The 17,199-nt window shown below is 42.1% G+C and overlaps 1 protein-coding gene across 2 annotated transcripts in view; it reads left to right on the forward strand.

Annotated features, from left to right (window-relative positions):
• The window catches only part of LOC124407711 (two pore potassium channel protein sup-9), a 155,222-nt gene that overhangs the window by 105,880 nt on the left and 32,143 nt on the right, over nt 1–17,199 (forward strand). Inside the window, exons 2-3 of one of the 2 annotated variants that reach the window (XM_046884132.1) lie at nt 14,042–14,392; nt 15,527–15,833. In XM_046884132.1, the coding sequence (XP_046740088.1) occupies nt 14,150–14,392; nt 15,527–15,833 (550 nt within the window). In that variant the 5' untranslated portion in view covers nt 14,042–14,149. Of the gene's footprint in view, nt 1–14,041; nt 14,393–15,526; nt 15,834–17,199 lie in introns of those variants that run through there. The other variant, XM_046884133.1, reaches the window with a different exon arrangement.

Here is a 17,199-nt window from a genome sequence, read left to right on the forward strand (position 1 = left end):
TTTTTCATTCACCAATGGAAACGAGTTCTTTAGTTTTCAATCTTTTGCAACATACATGAGTTGCAACACATTCGAAGGAGGATACCGAACTGGTAATTCTTGTAAAGTAGGTACCTGAACAAATTAACGTGCAGGTGTAATTGATGCGCACCCATGCATACTTATCGAGAACTTTCAATAGCTTCTTGGCTGCAGAAGTAGGTGTAATTATTGCATTGTATCCACAGTTGTACGCGATATCCACAGCAACGGCGAAGTTTCTTGACCTGCATTGTTAAGTACAAGGTACCATAAGGGGGGGTGAGAATAGTAATGATAGTCTTAAACGTAGACCCGATATATAAGCCATGTTGTCATGGAAAGAGGGTAGAGGCTACACAGCAAATTCCGTGTTCTGGAAAAACCTCTTCCGGCTCGAACGGTCCCAGGTGGAAATGACATGGTAGTATTACGAGGAGGACTGGCAGTGAATTTAGTCGAGTCAATGTTTCGTGTAACGTACCGCAAAACAATTCCGAGAGTCACCTACACACGTCGGAAATTCATATCGTGTTTTTCTTCAGTATTACCTTCATGCGCTATCACAATGGACAATTGGACACCCTTATTCATCTAGCCACAACCTATCGCTGAACTACATCCATGCGCGGAACAAAACCTTGAGGCTTTGATCATATGATCCAATTTTGAGGCATGATCCTCCTATGATCAAAATTAGATGCCGGTATCTTATGCTTGACTTTATCGATTACTACAAAGTACTTGACACATTTTTCCTGGTTATATGTATAATGAGCTACCAATCACCTCGAGTAGCTCTTTAAGAGCTGCTAGGTCAGACAGAAGACTGTCGATCTTAGATCGCGCGAACAATCAATACTACACATCCAAAGATCTTGGAATGTTTTAGAGAGTTTAGAAAAAGGTTAGAACTGGTCGTTCGAGATAATGACACGAATCCTGTTATACGCGTGGTGAAAACAAGGGAGAAGACCCCATTTAATGGGCACAGTGCATTATGAACATCACTATTATCACCGCACTCCTGTACCGGAGGCCAAAAAAGTGTGGACCTTAGATCTAGAGTGCCTGAGGGAGATGCTTGTGGAGACACGCGTCGCTCCAGGATGCGTCCCTTGGGTTTGCGGCGTCTCGCCTCACGACAGAAGACACATTAGGTTCTTAAGCGGAGTCCACGGTTCGTGCGTTCGTCGCAGCCAACCGCGAGGAGTCACCTGGTCTCTGAATAGGTACTTCAAGAGGGTGCTTTTTCAGTCGCGAAATTTCAAGGAACTCGGAAATACATCAAAAGTGAATATCCGCGATCAGTGAGACACACCACGGTTCTCAGGATCAACTTTTGAAGAACGTTTTTGAAGAACAAATGGACAGTTTAGTGTAAAGAGTTAGAAACACTGAGTATATTGAATAAGATTCTGAAGCATTGATGTGAGCAAGATGTTGTGAGAGTATCTTATTATACGTAATCGACGTAACTTCAAGTGAATCCGAAATGCTCTCCATTAAGACGAACACTCGACTTTATGATAAATGACCTCTTTAACACGCCAAACTTTGTTTCGTGTCGAGTATGTCTGCTGAGAAAAACACAGACCATTTGTTTGTTGAGCAAAAGGAGATGTTGGTAATAATTAAAGACGTTTATTTAACTGTGTGATAATTTGGCACAGCTTTCCTTCGCAGATTCTTGGAACAGAAAAGAAGACAAAGTATAAGAGGTGTAAGCCAACGATGGCATGTCTTTTCACAAGTTTCATTAACGTACCGAACACCCACGTGATTATCTCGCGTTTAATTCACTTTTAAATGAGAAGGGGAACGGTCTAATATAAGGTATAGGTTTATAATACCATACTTACTGCCATGCGTTATGAATACGAAAAATTAAATTTCCCCTCATTTCCATAATTTTCAACGTACGATTAATGTTCACCATAAACCACCTCCCCACTCTAATTTACAAAGTCTCACGTCTCACCTAACGTGATATACATACATTACTTTGTTTCGCTGTATACCAAATAATTGCGTTTTACAAAATTCAAATTCTTCCTGTGTTTCAAACGACTTGGACGAACGATCCGAAATGTAAATAAAAAAAGAAAAACATGAGCATTACATTAGATTCGCATAATGACAATAGCAGATTCAGCAACCACGCGAACATGATTCCATGACGAGATAATTAGTCGATAGAATCACGTTGCCCTCTTTACTACATCCGGGAGAACCCCTGTCATAGACTCCCGGGACTCTGCCACCTTTATCTTGATCTCATTCTCATCTTCCTCGACGTCCGCCTCCACGGCTCTGTCGCTCACGTAGACGCCGAGTTATGTCGAATAGCTAAAGTGGCCTCTGGCAATCGATACCCTCTCCTCTCCTCTCCTCTCCTCTCCTCTCCTCTCCTCTCCTCTCCTCTCCTCTCCTCGTCACTCCTCGTCTCTCTCCTTCTTTCCAGACCTCTCTCGCTCTCGCACTCACTCGACGTAACTCTCACCGGTGGTTGGGTTAACCCCTGCTGAATTTCCCACACCGTGTCTTGCAAAGGACCGACCGCGTCAAATCCTGGCCATCTCTGTGATCTTTTGATGCCCCCGGACCGACAAGCACTGCGCATCGGACGAAGGTACAAAACGTTACGGTTCTCCGATGGCTGCATCGATGTTGAACGAAACCTGAATCCCAAAAGCTGTGTCGGTATTTCTGATCATTTTCATTAGTTGAAAGGCTTGGTCCACCCAATGCCAATGAAAGAACGAGCTACATAGAAAATTATTCGGGAACTTGGTAGTTGGCAGTATATTTGCATTGTCAGGGTCTTAAGGCAAAGTTCGTTATATCATCAAAAACGGCTTTTAATTCCGTTGGTTTATGGGGGTCGATTAAACCATACAATCTCTGCGAAGTGAACACGTGATGACACGATTAATCGGGTGATTAAAGATAAGCATGGTGTACGGAAACAAGGTGTGCTCTAAAAGGAGATGCGCAGTAGCAAAGTCACGTGATAGTCCACGCGTGACGTCACAATAATTATACTTTAATCTGAATGACGTCATGTGCGGTGCATTCACAATGGCCGGAGTGGCAGTGGAAGTGCAAGAACGCATCTTGTTTTCTTACACCATGGTATTAAGCACTCATAGTCTAACGATGGTTATTAAACGCAAAAATGTCTTGATCTTGAATTTCACTGCTCCGCAAATACTTTGTGTGATAGTTAGATTATCAAATTTATGAAATCGAAACATCACTTCTGCAAGATTTTTGGCACTAATCTGATCTTGAAAAAAAAAGTATCGCCTAGCTTGTAGCGTATTTTTACAAAAATGTTGTAATTTAATATCACACAAAATTTTGCAGCTCTATTTTCGTCACCTAGCTTGCGTGCGAATATTTCCTTACATCCCCCGTGTTTCGGATTTTTGTCTAATAATTTAATGGCCGTTTACCTTGGGTGTCAAGCGTGAATTGTATCGCCACGTCTATCTAGGTATACATATTATACGTATATATACACGTCGATCGTTCATACCCGATAAGCATTTTGAATTTCCGTAGGAAACACGACTGCTTTCGGAAAACGGACTTCCGGGAGGAAGGGTCTGAAGCATACGCCCCATAAAATATCCTATAAATATCTTAAGCACTTTGACAAAGAGGAATACGTAGATATGTGTATAGATATATATTCGAAATGTTCTTGAGCGGTAATATTTCTTTGTTGAAATGGCGTTAAAGCCGGTATACCTTGCCTCTCAAGGACTACCTAGGCAAGTATACATATACGTATATTATACGGAAAGGTATATCCAAGAGGGGTAACGGCCGATATTGTCGAATACATAGATGATCTCCATTTTTTCGTAGACTTATGGTCATCCAAGCATCGATAAGATACTTTATATGGGTAGTTTATATTTTACGCACAATGTCATTTCAAGATATCGGCAGAATAAAAATAAAAATTTCGCTTTTTTCACTCGTAAGTTATAGCTCATGGTTTATATTGAGGATAAGGTGAGGATATCGAGATAATGTATGTAAAAAGTTTTACGAAAGGGTCACCCCTGACTATCAAGGAGTTTTTTTTTAATCCATTGGTATTTGAATAATGCAGATTAGAAAAAAATGGAAATGTAATATAAAACTCGATTACTAACCGCTTCCAATATTCCAGTAATAGCTCATGTTTCGTCGACTAATACTTCCTGACAATTCCACACACGAACCACATGCCCCTGTGTTCCATTTGCCGATTAAAACCATAAAATACATCCGGAATAAAATATCACCGCGTATACATGGAGGTAATTCAGTGCAGGAGAGTAAAAAAAGAAAAGGTAAAGCAAAAAGAAAGTAAAAAAGTTCGACTGAGCGATCCATTCAGCACGTCGATATGCAGGTAGTATCCCAGATACCAACATATTCCAAGCTCATGACATCCCTGCGTGGGATAATGTTGCTGAATCGCGATCCGGCGTTGCGTCACTCGAACTTACAAAACGGGTACGAAAACGGGTAAGGGTGACGCTGCAGGACCTAAAGCCTGCTGGGGAGGTAAGGGTGTCCCAGTGACACCATTTTAGAAACATTCTAAATGAAATTTCATATCCCTCCGCACCTTTCTCAGCAGAACAATGACATCCGCGACTTTCAAAGCTCGTCGGCATTGCTGAGATGATGAAGGAAAAGGTTAGAAACACAGGTATGAAAAACAATGCCACCCTTCAATTGCGGGCACTTAAAAATTCCACGCTTAACAACGATACACTTTACGACGAATGCAGTCAACCATCATCTGTACGGCATTGTTCACGAAATGAGATGAAACGGGTCCAGTGTGATGAAGTGAACTGTATACCGATCGAGGGGCTCGATACAGTTGGAATATCGCCGATCGTGTCGAACTTCATGCATCAGGCTCCCCCAGAGCGTTATTATAATAGACGAGAGTACAGTAGAGTGGAATTAGAAGCTCGCGACAGCAGCGGCGAGCCTGGAAATGGAAACAAACCCAGCGTTGCGAGAGAAATTATTCCAAATGGGGAATTTCGACCCTTCATGAATCAATGAGGTTGACTAACCTGGATCCACCTAGTTGGCCGAATGACGGACCTCCTCCCCTGTGTTGTACCTACACGTGTAGAAGCCCCGGAACACCCTTGCAGTCCAAGCACACCACCTACGGTGTACACACGCCCCGTTATGGAGGCGCTTTCGGATGATTAGCCTCATGTAGCAGAATCCGGTTTTCGTGCGGGACGGGCTGCACGCGTAGGTAGATATAACGCGAAATTGAAGCCACGGGAGGATCGGAGGAGAGGCGGGCCAAGTGATGCTCCATTTCCGATAACTCCAATTAATTCCTGCAGGCGCTGTAACTAACCGAGGTGCCCCACGGCTGTACGAATTCGTACCGGCACCACTGAGAGGAATCTTGTTACGCCTCGTGATGAATAATTGATGGTTATTCAGGCCGCAACAGATGATCGACGCGACCGGAGATGGTACCAACCACGCACCAAAATCGAGGCAACTCGAGCGAGCATTCTTCGGCAGAATATTTCTTCCACGTTTAATTCGGACGCCCATTCACCCCTCTTGAAATCACTGGCACGTGCCAAGAGGCCGAAAATTTGAAAATTTTCACCCGCATTCTACGAGGTCCAGATCGCTGCTTTTTCATTATCCTCGTGCCGTCGAGGCCTCGCGTATCCCTCGATTTTACACCCTTGGATATCCGTCGGTCTTTTTCGGTGCTGGACGGCTCTGTTTTGCGCACATAAATTTTGACCTTTAATTTTTTCCTCGAGTTTCAGGACTTTGATATACCGATAGCGAAAAAAAAACTAGTCGGTGAATCACTGCCTCGAATAAATTCCTTGAAATGTAACAGATTTCGGATGAACGTAATTTAATCGATACGTGATTTGTTTGAAGACTTTTCCACACATATTGGATCCTAATATTTTGCTCCGCGAGTAAGGTGAGACGAAGAGAGATAGTTGGTCGTCGAAGAATTTTTTTTTTTAAATTTGCACTTCGTTAACAATTGAGAAAGAAAAAAAGCTTTTGACAACGTATAATTCGTGCAGTGGAAATGGCCGAATATTTTTGAATGCCGTGAGTCTTTTTTCCGTAGAAAATGAAAAGAAACGGCAGGATCTCATTACCGTGCCTCAGGTTCGTCGAATTGTTTTGACAATGAGACATCCAGCCTCCTTCGCTTCCCTCTTTTGCCTGATACAATTTCTCCAGGGTTATTTTTCAAGAATTGCCTCGTTCCGGGGAAAATCCACTTTCGGGAAGGCTCGTTTCGTTGGCTCTTACCCACCCATTGTCAGCCAGAATTACGTTCGATGTCAATTTGCGCTCCTTGTCAAATGAGGACGGTGCTTGAGTTTCTGGTTGACACTTGTACCAGCTGCTCAACATAATCGCGTATAAGTATAGCTTGAAGAGATTTATCGAATATGCGATCGCTGTTGTTGCTGTAATCATCGATTGAAATTTGCCAAATCGAGTCAAATTCAGCAATCGTAGGTTCGTGAAAAACGAGGGAAAGATATTTGGCAAAAGTTCGTTTCGCTCAATCGACATATATTCAATACCAGAGAAGCGATCGCTCCTTGACCTCCATCTTTATCTGCAAAGTCGGTTGCATTCTTCGATAGTTTCGAATCCCAAAAGTGAAAGAAGCCGGGCTTAAAGATAATTCACGACGCGCGTAGCTCGGAGAAAAGTACTCTTGCAAATTTTCGCAGGTTGCGACATCCGGGAAAATCAAGAAAAGAGGTCCGGAAAAATCCGCTGATGACGTACGTTCGCGTCAATTACACTTTTACCGTGTCGCGTTGGTTTTGGGGGCGTATTCAAGTCCCTCTCTGGTTTATGATCGCGGAAAAGTTTTAATTTGCAAGAATTCGTTTCGTCAAAGAGTGAAAAGAGATAAATGACTTCCGGCGTTTTACACGCCTCTTGGTGTGTATCCGTGGATCGATCATCCGCGGAAAAAAAAACACACACACACCGGAAAAAAATATCGCCAAATCCTCCCTGCAACCCCCAAACGCAAAGCCCTTGACCCAGTAAGGGAGGGTTTTCTTTGTCCCTACACACTCTGGATCGCGGCTTAGGGTGGGGCCAGTTACCGTTGTTGACTCCGACAACATTCCATAATGCAAGCAATACCTTCACCCGCCATTTTTACCTTTATTCTTCCACTTGGCACTCCACTGCAGGCTCGATCGCTGCTCTACTTCACGCAAGTCTGCTTTAATCTCCCGCAAACCTCGTAACAGCCACCCCTATTTTCCACCCCTCATCCACTTGAGCTTAATCATTTTTATCCGTTGCTTTTATATCACGAATATTCCGAAGATTCTGGGCTATAAGACCGGGCTTTTACTCTCACAATCAGCCGTGAAGAAGCACAGTGATATTTTACGTGCTCGTGATTATATCTTACATTATATCACGTAGAATAAACTATTTCTACTCCACGAGAGACAAGTTTGATGAAAACTTTATCGATAAGAATTAAATCCGCAGTCTTTTACCCTGAAAGTTTTACTGCTCTTTGAGTAGTCTTGAAAGTTTAGGCCACTATGGAACAGTGTTAATGCCCGAGAATAGTTAAGTGATAAAATGCATTGTTATGTAGAAATTTCATGAGGAGACCAACTTTTCAAACTTCTTTCTCACGTCTAAATATCAGCCAGTTCTCGCTGGTCCCGCACTTGTATAATTCTCGGCAGGATGAGGCGATCGATGAACGAATGAATCACGTGTACGTATAACTAAATATATCAGACCTAGTATCGTTCTCTAACTCTGTGCACATCATGCTACGATTTTTAGTGTAAAAGGTTGAAAATTCTGTGAGAATAATGGGAAAGTACTTAGCTGAGCTTAGCGCAGACTGCAGAGTGTGAATGAATCTAAGTTTGCGCTAAGAAGGATTAACTCGTAAGTTCGCGCGAAAGATTGCAGAGGACACTCCAGAGATCCTAGCCGACGTTATATGAAATTCGATTTAGTTATGCATTCGGCTTTGAACGACCTAATTTGCCAGCGCGTGTCGGGTCAGGTGCAAGTTTTACGAGATCGTTAACGGCGAGCACTGACAGAAAAATTCATTAATCAACTAAACTTGAGTAAGTATTTATTTGCGTCAATTCAAGATCTGTTGATCTAACAAAAATTAGTTGAAATCAACAAAGTATTTTGTTGGAAATTTATTTGGCAAAGAGGTGCGTTGAAAAAAGCTCCGAAGACGATTTATGAGCTTATTTGGAAAATCACTTGCGGCTGAGTTTTCGGGGGTAAATAAAGCTCGGGAGGGGTTAAGGATGATGAGGTTTTTTCAAGGTTACGCTGCAGGATGCAGACTCAACGGAGGACCCGAGATCGCCGAAGGCACGAACCTGCGATATATAATCGAGCTTTCCACCCACGGCTCGCACTTCCGTTCGGGACTAGTGGCAATTTTTCAACTCCTCACGCAACATTGCCCTCGGCATTGTGATAGCCGACGCATCTCCGCCACAATCGCCCCGCGGCCTATCTTCCGGACCTGAAAATGTACATCGCGCTTTCTTCCCGGCCTGATTTGTGACCCGGAACCGATGTTAGCTAAAAAAATATCTACGCTTGGATCACCTACGGAGTCAAACCTTCACGCTTATTCCGATATTCATCCATCGTTGCTGCCTTTCAGGCTTCGATATACGATCACTGTACGAGTATTTCTACCTCCATGAGAGGAATTTCACTTTGTACCAGTTCCTCATCACAGATTCATATTTAAAGAATTATGAAAAAATGTCGTACAGCTGATTATTCAAAGCGATTTGTGTGGTCTGATGAATTGCGAATTTTGTGGTAACCAGGCATAATTAATTTGCAATGAATTCTTATGTTTATAATGTTTTTTGTCTTGAGTGAGCTCTTGGCTCAGTTTTAACTAAAAATTTTCATCCCTGTATCAATATTTCGATGATTTACAATCGTCGCAAATCTTACGTTTCTCGTATTTTGTACTAGCTTCCTATTATTTCGATTCAAAACATCGTTTCTATCATCTTTACACAAATCAAGCCAGGGTACGGATATCCTGCACGCTACAGATTCGTGAATATTTTTGCAATATATGGGAAGATTTTGATCGTTACCAATTTTTCGTTCCCTCTTCCCTTTTCTTTTCTGTATTCTTATACTTCCGCTCCTTTTCTATCGCGGTTTCGTACCCCTCGAAAGGATATCGAGCGAGTCGTGACATTATACAAGAATATGGTAACGATGCTGAAATTTTACAGTAAGAGTTCATTGACCCGGTTTCATCACCGCATCTGCATGTTGCCTCACTACGAGCGAATCTCGTACGAACTGTCAACGAGTGAGTGATTCGAGTCACAAAGATGCCCTCAGAGCGACGTTGGATCGACTCCGTTGTGTTTTTAAAGGAGTTGGAAATCGATCCCAGTTCCGCAAACATCTTCAATCCAAAGTCTTCGCGAATTTTTCCGTTGCAGGTATCTGTGCACAGGCTCAAACATTCGATTCCGAATCTTCTCCCTTCAAGATGATAATAATAAATTCCGAAAAGTGAAACGAAAGAGGAATAAGCCAGAGAAAGAATATGGGCAGGGAAGGAATAACTGTGGAAATAACAACAATACTTTATGCGAAAAACAACCTGCCGGCAAATTTCTCTTTTATATTTCTCAGCTTGGGTTGGATGGAATAATTTTTGCCTTCAATTCTCCCTTCACCCTTCATCCTCCGCCTTCTGTCCCTCATTCTCTCACTTTATGCTTTCGTCGATTGCAACGGATGGCCGAATACGAGCATCGATTTGAACTTGACGGCAAGAACACCGGAATTAGCTAGTTGTAACGGGTGGCAATGCTCGTCCGCACTTATATATAGACGTCGACGTATCCCGGTCACAAGTTACAACCCTGTGCATATAACGTCGAGCCAGTACCTACGTACACACGTTGAAAGCGAACGTCGGATTGCATTCTCAACCCCACGTCGTTTCGCTAGCTGCCGCTCACTGTGCAGTTGTACTGAATATAACTACCTATATTCAGGTGCATTTAATTTCATACCTTATCTCGGACCGAGACTGAACAATGCTGCACCAACTGGGCCAACCGTCGGCTCTATACGAATCTGAATTTCCTTTTCAACCCCATCACTTCTCCTCTACCTATTTTAGCAACTTGACTCAAACGGGGATGAAGGGTAAATAGGCGGGAACAGGAACCGCGCCAGACGAAACTCGCTAAATTGCCAATCGTGACGACTTTTATACTTCCCGACTTCCGGTATAGATCCGACACTCTCTGTCGGCACCGTGATCAGTCGACCGCTTCCAAATCTTGTTATAACAGATGAGAGAACTCGAAAACTGATCAGTCTTCATCCTCTCAGCTCTTAGTGAATAGAAAATACGGCTGAGCAATATGGCGCCGGGATAAACGATCAGCTGATCGCGTTAGTCCGGTTTCACGAACGACGAGGTACCGAAAACTTTTCCTGGCGATTGGATTTCTGTTTTGTTACATAATTTGGTATGAATTTCGGGTAATCTGAAATGTAGAAAACTATAAAGAATCACGTTTGATATTAGAGTGCGCACGTTTCTCTCGTGGTTTATACTCCTTCGTCGATAAACGTGCGACAAAAAAAATCCACGAATTGTAGAAGACAATTGTAACTATAATTGGCGATATTCTGTATTCTAAAGTTGAGTGCACGTACGAGATTAATAACGCTTATTAAAGTCGAGCTCTGAGCTTTTTTTACTTCTTTATTTCAATTGCGAAGGATTCTCCGGGCATATTGTTGGAATTTTCACGCTTGGGTATAAAAATTGCTTGCATGTATATCTGCCATACGGAATTCAATAACTTTAAGCTTTGCTTGTTATACGTACACGAGCGCTGAATGCTCAAACGAATTTTTAATTCGTAGTCGAAACTATCGCAGCGCGTTTCACATCGGATACCGATTGGGTAGAACAAGATTCATATTCCAGATTTGTTTTTTTTTTCGTTTGTTTTTTCATTTTGCAGCACGCATTTTTATCACGTTTCATTCGTGTTCATATTTTTTTTACGACTCTTTTTACTCGTATAACTTTACACGTTTGACGAGACATCGTTTCCTATGCCATGCTGGAACCAATCTTTCATACTTGATGGAAAAATTTCTTTCCGCAGATACGAAACGGTTATAAACATGCTTAATGATACTTCATTGCTCGAATAATAGGAACTAATCTTCTCAGCGCGTTACAGATGCTGATCCTAGGAATTCGGCAGATTAGTATAATTCTCAAGTGCTTTATAACGCTTTTATTACCATAACAGTGCAGGCTGATGAACAACCTCGTGCCATCCTGTCAACGAGTAGCGCACGACGAAAGTTTATTATTATTGTACATTGTTGAGCAGCGTTAAAAGCTCTTGCAGTCATTGATCAGCACTTTTGGTACTTTCATAAAACAAATGAAAATGGTTCAAGTGTTTGCGCAAACAAACTCCCAACGCTCTTCAACGACATAAGCTATTTTTATATTATATGAAAATACTTTTACGGTGCAGCTTGATCCTGGATCTAGGAAGGATTACAAATCGTGAAAATGAACAACCTCGAGCTTAGTGACGTGGACGTGTCTGTCCGGAGAACTTGAAGAGCATAAATAAAAATTATATAATAAATATCACGAAGCTGTAGCTTCCTTCATTAATCCAGACTAATATTCGTTCCGACAATTTCCGTTCTCCATTTTTGGCAGGTAACTGAAATACTCATCTCTTAGTTCTAAAATTTCATAAAAATTAATTCATTTCAGAGAGGGAACCCAAGAAATTCGTCTGTTCGAGTCAGAAATTTACGGCAATACATTTTCTCCTGCAAATATCTCATGGGAATTGAGGGCGCGATGCTGCGGTTCAAGTAATCATCTCACCGGAGTTAGTACGAATTCCGTAGAATTATAATTCTTACCTATAGACATGAAATTTTGGGCGCCTTTTTTCCCTCATTATTATATTCACGTTAGAATGATTATTACTCGCTAAAAAGTAATCGGCAAACTTTCATCCCCAATGTGAAGAGGGTTGCCATTTAACGTGAGTCAAACTTCGCTCGTCAATCGATCTCTCAATATTTCAACAGACTTGCCTTCCACTTCACGCACATATTTTCAGAGCAATACTCAGACCGCCCTGCGTCTGCCGCTGAAGTACTTCGCCATTCTTTTGGCAGACGTGAATAGGATTCAGGTCGCATGTATCGCGCAAGGAGAAAAAATTTTGTCGTTAAAACTACTGCAAGCGGTACGATTTTCATCGAGTATCACGGCTGAATTCAACATCGGTACAACAACTGCATGTCAAACTTGTCCGATCTGTTGTGGTTTATGGTGCTGACTCGAAACTAGTTTCTCGGCTTCCGCATTGCAGTGGTAGCTTCATAGGAACGGTTTAATTAAATCGCATTAGTTGATTCGGTATTGCGAACCAAGGGGCTTGAAATTGCATCTGAAACATGCGAATTATTTATTTTTTTCCCCTCTATTTTGTTTCGGTCTTCCAAGGTAGTTGATCTGGAAAGCGAGTATGAATTTTTATGGAATTCTCTTTTCTCCGTGTCACATGTATGTGACTGAGAAATGGAAGAAATAATTTCCTTCACCAAGGAAATACAAATGTGTTTCCTAGAGTTCAATTCACATCATCCTGTGAATTGTTATACCAGGAAATTGAAACTCAAGGTTGTATTTGGAGGAGACGAGGGTTGGCCACTGGTCCAAACGGCTTGGAATGCCTGAAATTTATCCGCATTCTGACCCTGCTGGGGATGAAACACAACGCACGTGCTTAAACTCGCTTGAACACAGCTGTGATCGAGGAAATACCCGGCAATTCTGAACTTCACGGCGCTTGATGCGTAACGGAATTCCGCAACAATCTGCCCAGTGAATTTTCCAACAATCAATTGTTTCGTCTCCTGATTAAACCCGCCTCCGAATAATAGATTTTAAGAACACTTGACGCTGCGAAATTCCTTCAAAATCCTCAGGTACAAACCTGGAATGACAATTATAATTCCTGCGACTCTAATTTGAGGCCCTTGTTATCTCACCACTAAAACCGTTAATTATACTACAAGTCATGAGTAAATCACGGACGATTTAAGCAAGGTGGCCGCAGCGCTTAAAAAAAATAGAAATTCTGGCTGCGGTGAAGAAGATGAAAAGAGTTGTCGGGGAAAAACATAATCAGAATATATATCAATGATTCTGGACAAAAGTTGGAACAATCCGTCTGTTTAGATATACAATAATCAAGAATAGACAAAAATTTTCATTCTAAGAAGCTTTGGAATATTATTCCAAGTTTGCGATACAGTCTCTTTGACTATTTTCGTATTTTACCATAGTCGAAAAATTTAGTTTCGGATTAAAAATGAAATCGAATTTAGTAACTGTGACCCGAAAATCTAGTAGGTATACATTGCTATTTTTTTTTTTTTTTTTAGTATGGTCGCTACATTTTCTTGTAACACTTACGATAAGTGATTTAATGTTGGTGAAAAAAAAAAACAAAAAAAACAAAAAAACAAATCAATATAAAAACATTAATTAAGTGACAGAGTATAATGCGTAGAAAAACCAAATTTAACATTGCTAACATCTACATAATGTTTAACTTGTTAAAAATCATCTTACAATAGTAACGTCTATAAACATATATTCCAACAATGTTGAAACTAGTGTTGTACGATTAATCGAAGTCACCTCGTAATAATTCGTAAAAATACGAATCGAAAGCGTCGTTTAACCAATGAATTGAAAAACTCAATCAATCGATTAAGCACAGTTGCCGATAAATCGATCAATCGTACAGCGCTATGTAACCGATTTTCCTGTAACGTTCCATTAACTTTGAGAGAAAAAAAAAATGAAACCAGCAAGTAAATTTCCGTGACTTTTCAGAGCTGCCCGTAGTCTTGGAGGCCGGCGTCGCGGTCGTCGCGTTGTTCATCAGCCGGGACCACCGCCCTCCGCCACTGACCACCCTCGAAGGAGAGCCAGACTCCCGCAATGCATGCCGGGGATCACAGCGGCGGTCGTAATGGCAGCGGCGGATATTATCACAAGACATGCTGCCCGGGTCGATCGACGGACGATGGCCACGGCGCCGCGGAGCTGTTGTGCTGCTGCTGCACATGCACGGCGTCGGCGTCTCCGAGTCTGCTGACCAGCCTTGGCGTATGCATTTTCGTTCTGGCCTACACCCTCGTCGGAGCATTCACCTTCATGGCTGTCGAAGGCGGCCTGCAGTCGGTGAGATTTGTAGCCTTTTACGATTCAACGGCGTCGCGTTTTCGATCAGAGAACTTTTTTCCGAGCTTTGAAAACTGCGGGATAAAAATTGTTTGTCGCAAGCTCGCGGGGAGTAGAAAATTTAAATGTGTAGATTCTTGAATGTATTTGCGTATGTTCAAGGGGAGGTTTTGTCTGTAACAGCTAAACTCGAGTGCGCAAACGTTGGTTTGGGAAGTTTGTTGTTGTTTTTTTTTTTTTTCTCTCTTCTCTTCTCTCGACTCAAATTTCTCGCCTCCTGCGGGAATACTGATGTTCCCCAACTTTTTGATCGGTCAATTATGGAGTTAAAGGAATTTGTAAAATTTTAACTTGTTGAACTTCCAAACTTTAGCATTCTTGGACTTTTCTCGACTTCTGCATCAACGTGTTGGACCGCTGAAAGTTTTTACTTTTACACTGCACTGGTTATGATGCAATTTTATATATCATGTGGCGAGAAAAATACTATTCTATAAATACTGCGGAATAAAAATATCGTAGTCTGTTGGTATTTTGAAATTAATAACGCGTCGAGGAAGGTCGCCGAGGTTTATTACAAAATTTTCAATTTCAATTTTGGCCTAGATTAATGAAAAACCATACCTGCGTTTTCCGATTCACAAATGCTTATAAGAACGTTGCACGGATTAGCTCAAGCATCTGCGGGCCGGTCTCATAAAATAACATTCTCATAAAACACAAGCAGCGGATTAAACTATATTGGATCATATCAGTGTACTCATACTATTCCAAGAAGAGTGAAAGAGATCCAATCCAATGAAGAAAGGTAATTTCCATCAATTTTATCCTTGCAAGGGATGGAAATTAGGTTGAGACTATATCACGTGGTCGTTTTACTTTGAACAACCCGTCTGGCAGTATAAAAGGAAAATGGCTAAGGAATAATTTTTATTTTAACCACGTCTCGTCGCGAATTTTTTTCTATCAGTGAGTGACAAGTCCTTGAGGAATTTGACTCACATTGAGAAAAAATCAGGCACTAGAAGCAGCTTCCCTACTTATTTTTGCTGTCTTATTTTTACATACTTGGTACTCTTCGCACCTAAGAAATATAAGTCGAAGCTCCACCTGTAGCTCATAGTCTGTGCGTAGGACTCGTCGGCCGTAATTTCCTCGAAGTCTGGACCGGAAGAAGCGGCTGCTCTGAGCGCAGAGATCCGTTCACTCACGGTGGAAAAGCTGTGGAGCATCACGGAGGACCTTAATATACTCTACAAGGACAACTGGACCCGTTTGGCTGCCCAGGAAATCCTCGATTTCCAAAATACCCTCGTTCACACTCTCAGGAAACAGCTTTACCAGGCACTTCCTGCTACCACCGGGCAGCATCCGACCCGCCATCATCGGTGGACCTTCAGCAGCAGCCTTCTCTACTCCTTGACGCTCATCACGACCACCGGTGAGTAACAAAATTGAAAAAAAAGTCACTTATATCCCAACTCCTCATTTATGGTGAATGAAGTCTATTTCTCGACCACAAAGCACCATTCGAATCCACATTGGGGGGGTGAAACGAAGCTCGGAGACTGTTGCAGAAATACGTCGATTCTCTCTGGAACAGTCATGCACGAGAGTGATTCAATTCAGGAGTTTGAATAAGAGAAACGATATATCTATACCGCCAGATGCATATATTTCGTGCACTTGGAACCCGTGGAGGATTCCTCTCGGAACATCGTTCCGGAGCGAAATGCACCGCAGTTCTCTCCTAGAAGGCTTGGCCGGGGGAAGTTGAGATGTGGCAAAGTCCTTTGGTTGCGATTCAGGCGGACGTTTTCCCTCAGGATCAAAATGCTCGCGCCGCCTGCCAGATTCCCGGGCGTGGATATCGAGCCCCTCGCTTCTCCCGAGAACCTGGTGCTTTTGGAAGTGGAGTTTCGGGCTTGTAATCAGCGAACCCCATATCCGAGCCAAGGTCGAATTCATCTCGGCTAAGATGCGTTTCAAGTGTCAAACTTTCCACGGACATCACGGCCTGATTCAAACTTACCGAGTGCGTCGAATTGCTCCCGCTCCCTCCAACCATCAACCCTCGTTTCTCCACTGCTCAACTCACCAACCGAAACTCGCTTTCTCCTCCTCCTTTCAAGTCACCCTGAGACCTTTAGCCTGTCGTCTTCTGCTTCTCTAATTTTGCTTTTTTATCTTCATATTGCACTAGTTCAACGAGATTATAGATGTAGTTTAACCTCGACTCTCGATTGCGTGTTGGATTTAAAAAAAAAAAAATTGTGTAGAGATTTATATAGGTGGAAATGAAAGGAAAATTGTTTGTAATTAATTTGTCGTTCGATCGAAATTCATTTTTATACAATTTTTTATCGTTTTTCGACCTTTCAAGTGGCAAAGCAGATGGAAAGCAATATCATTTGCCTCGTTAGTACTGGGGAAGAATTTTTCCCGGCATTTCATGTCGAATCGTACGAGAGGGGGTGGGGAGTCCATCTTTTTTTAGGATCCCTCGTAAAAAAGTATGATATTGCTCATAACTTTACGAAGGAGAAAACACAAAAATTCCAACACAATCGGGAGAAGGGTGGACAGTTACGTCGATATTCTTCGTAGTTGGAAATACCGTTGCATGTTAACTAGCACTGCCGTTTAAATTTTAATTTTTATAGTTTCTGATTCTCCGAATCCTTGAATTTTGAACCCTTCCATATAACCCGAAGCACAATCACGTGCCCTGAGTAACAATTACTGCGTGAATTGGACCGTTGAGTATCCTTCTTCATCCTGCTTCATTTTCAAGCTCACCTCGTCCT

Source organism: Diprion similis, chromosome 6 (genome assembly GCF_021155765.1).
Source record: "Diprion similis isolate iyDipSimi1 chromosome 6, iyDipSimi1.1, whole genome shotgun sequence".
NCBI lineage: Eukaryota > Metazoa > Arthropoda > Insecta > Hymenoptera > Diprionidae > Diprion > Diprion similis.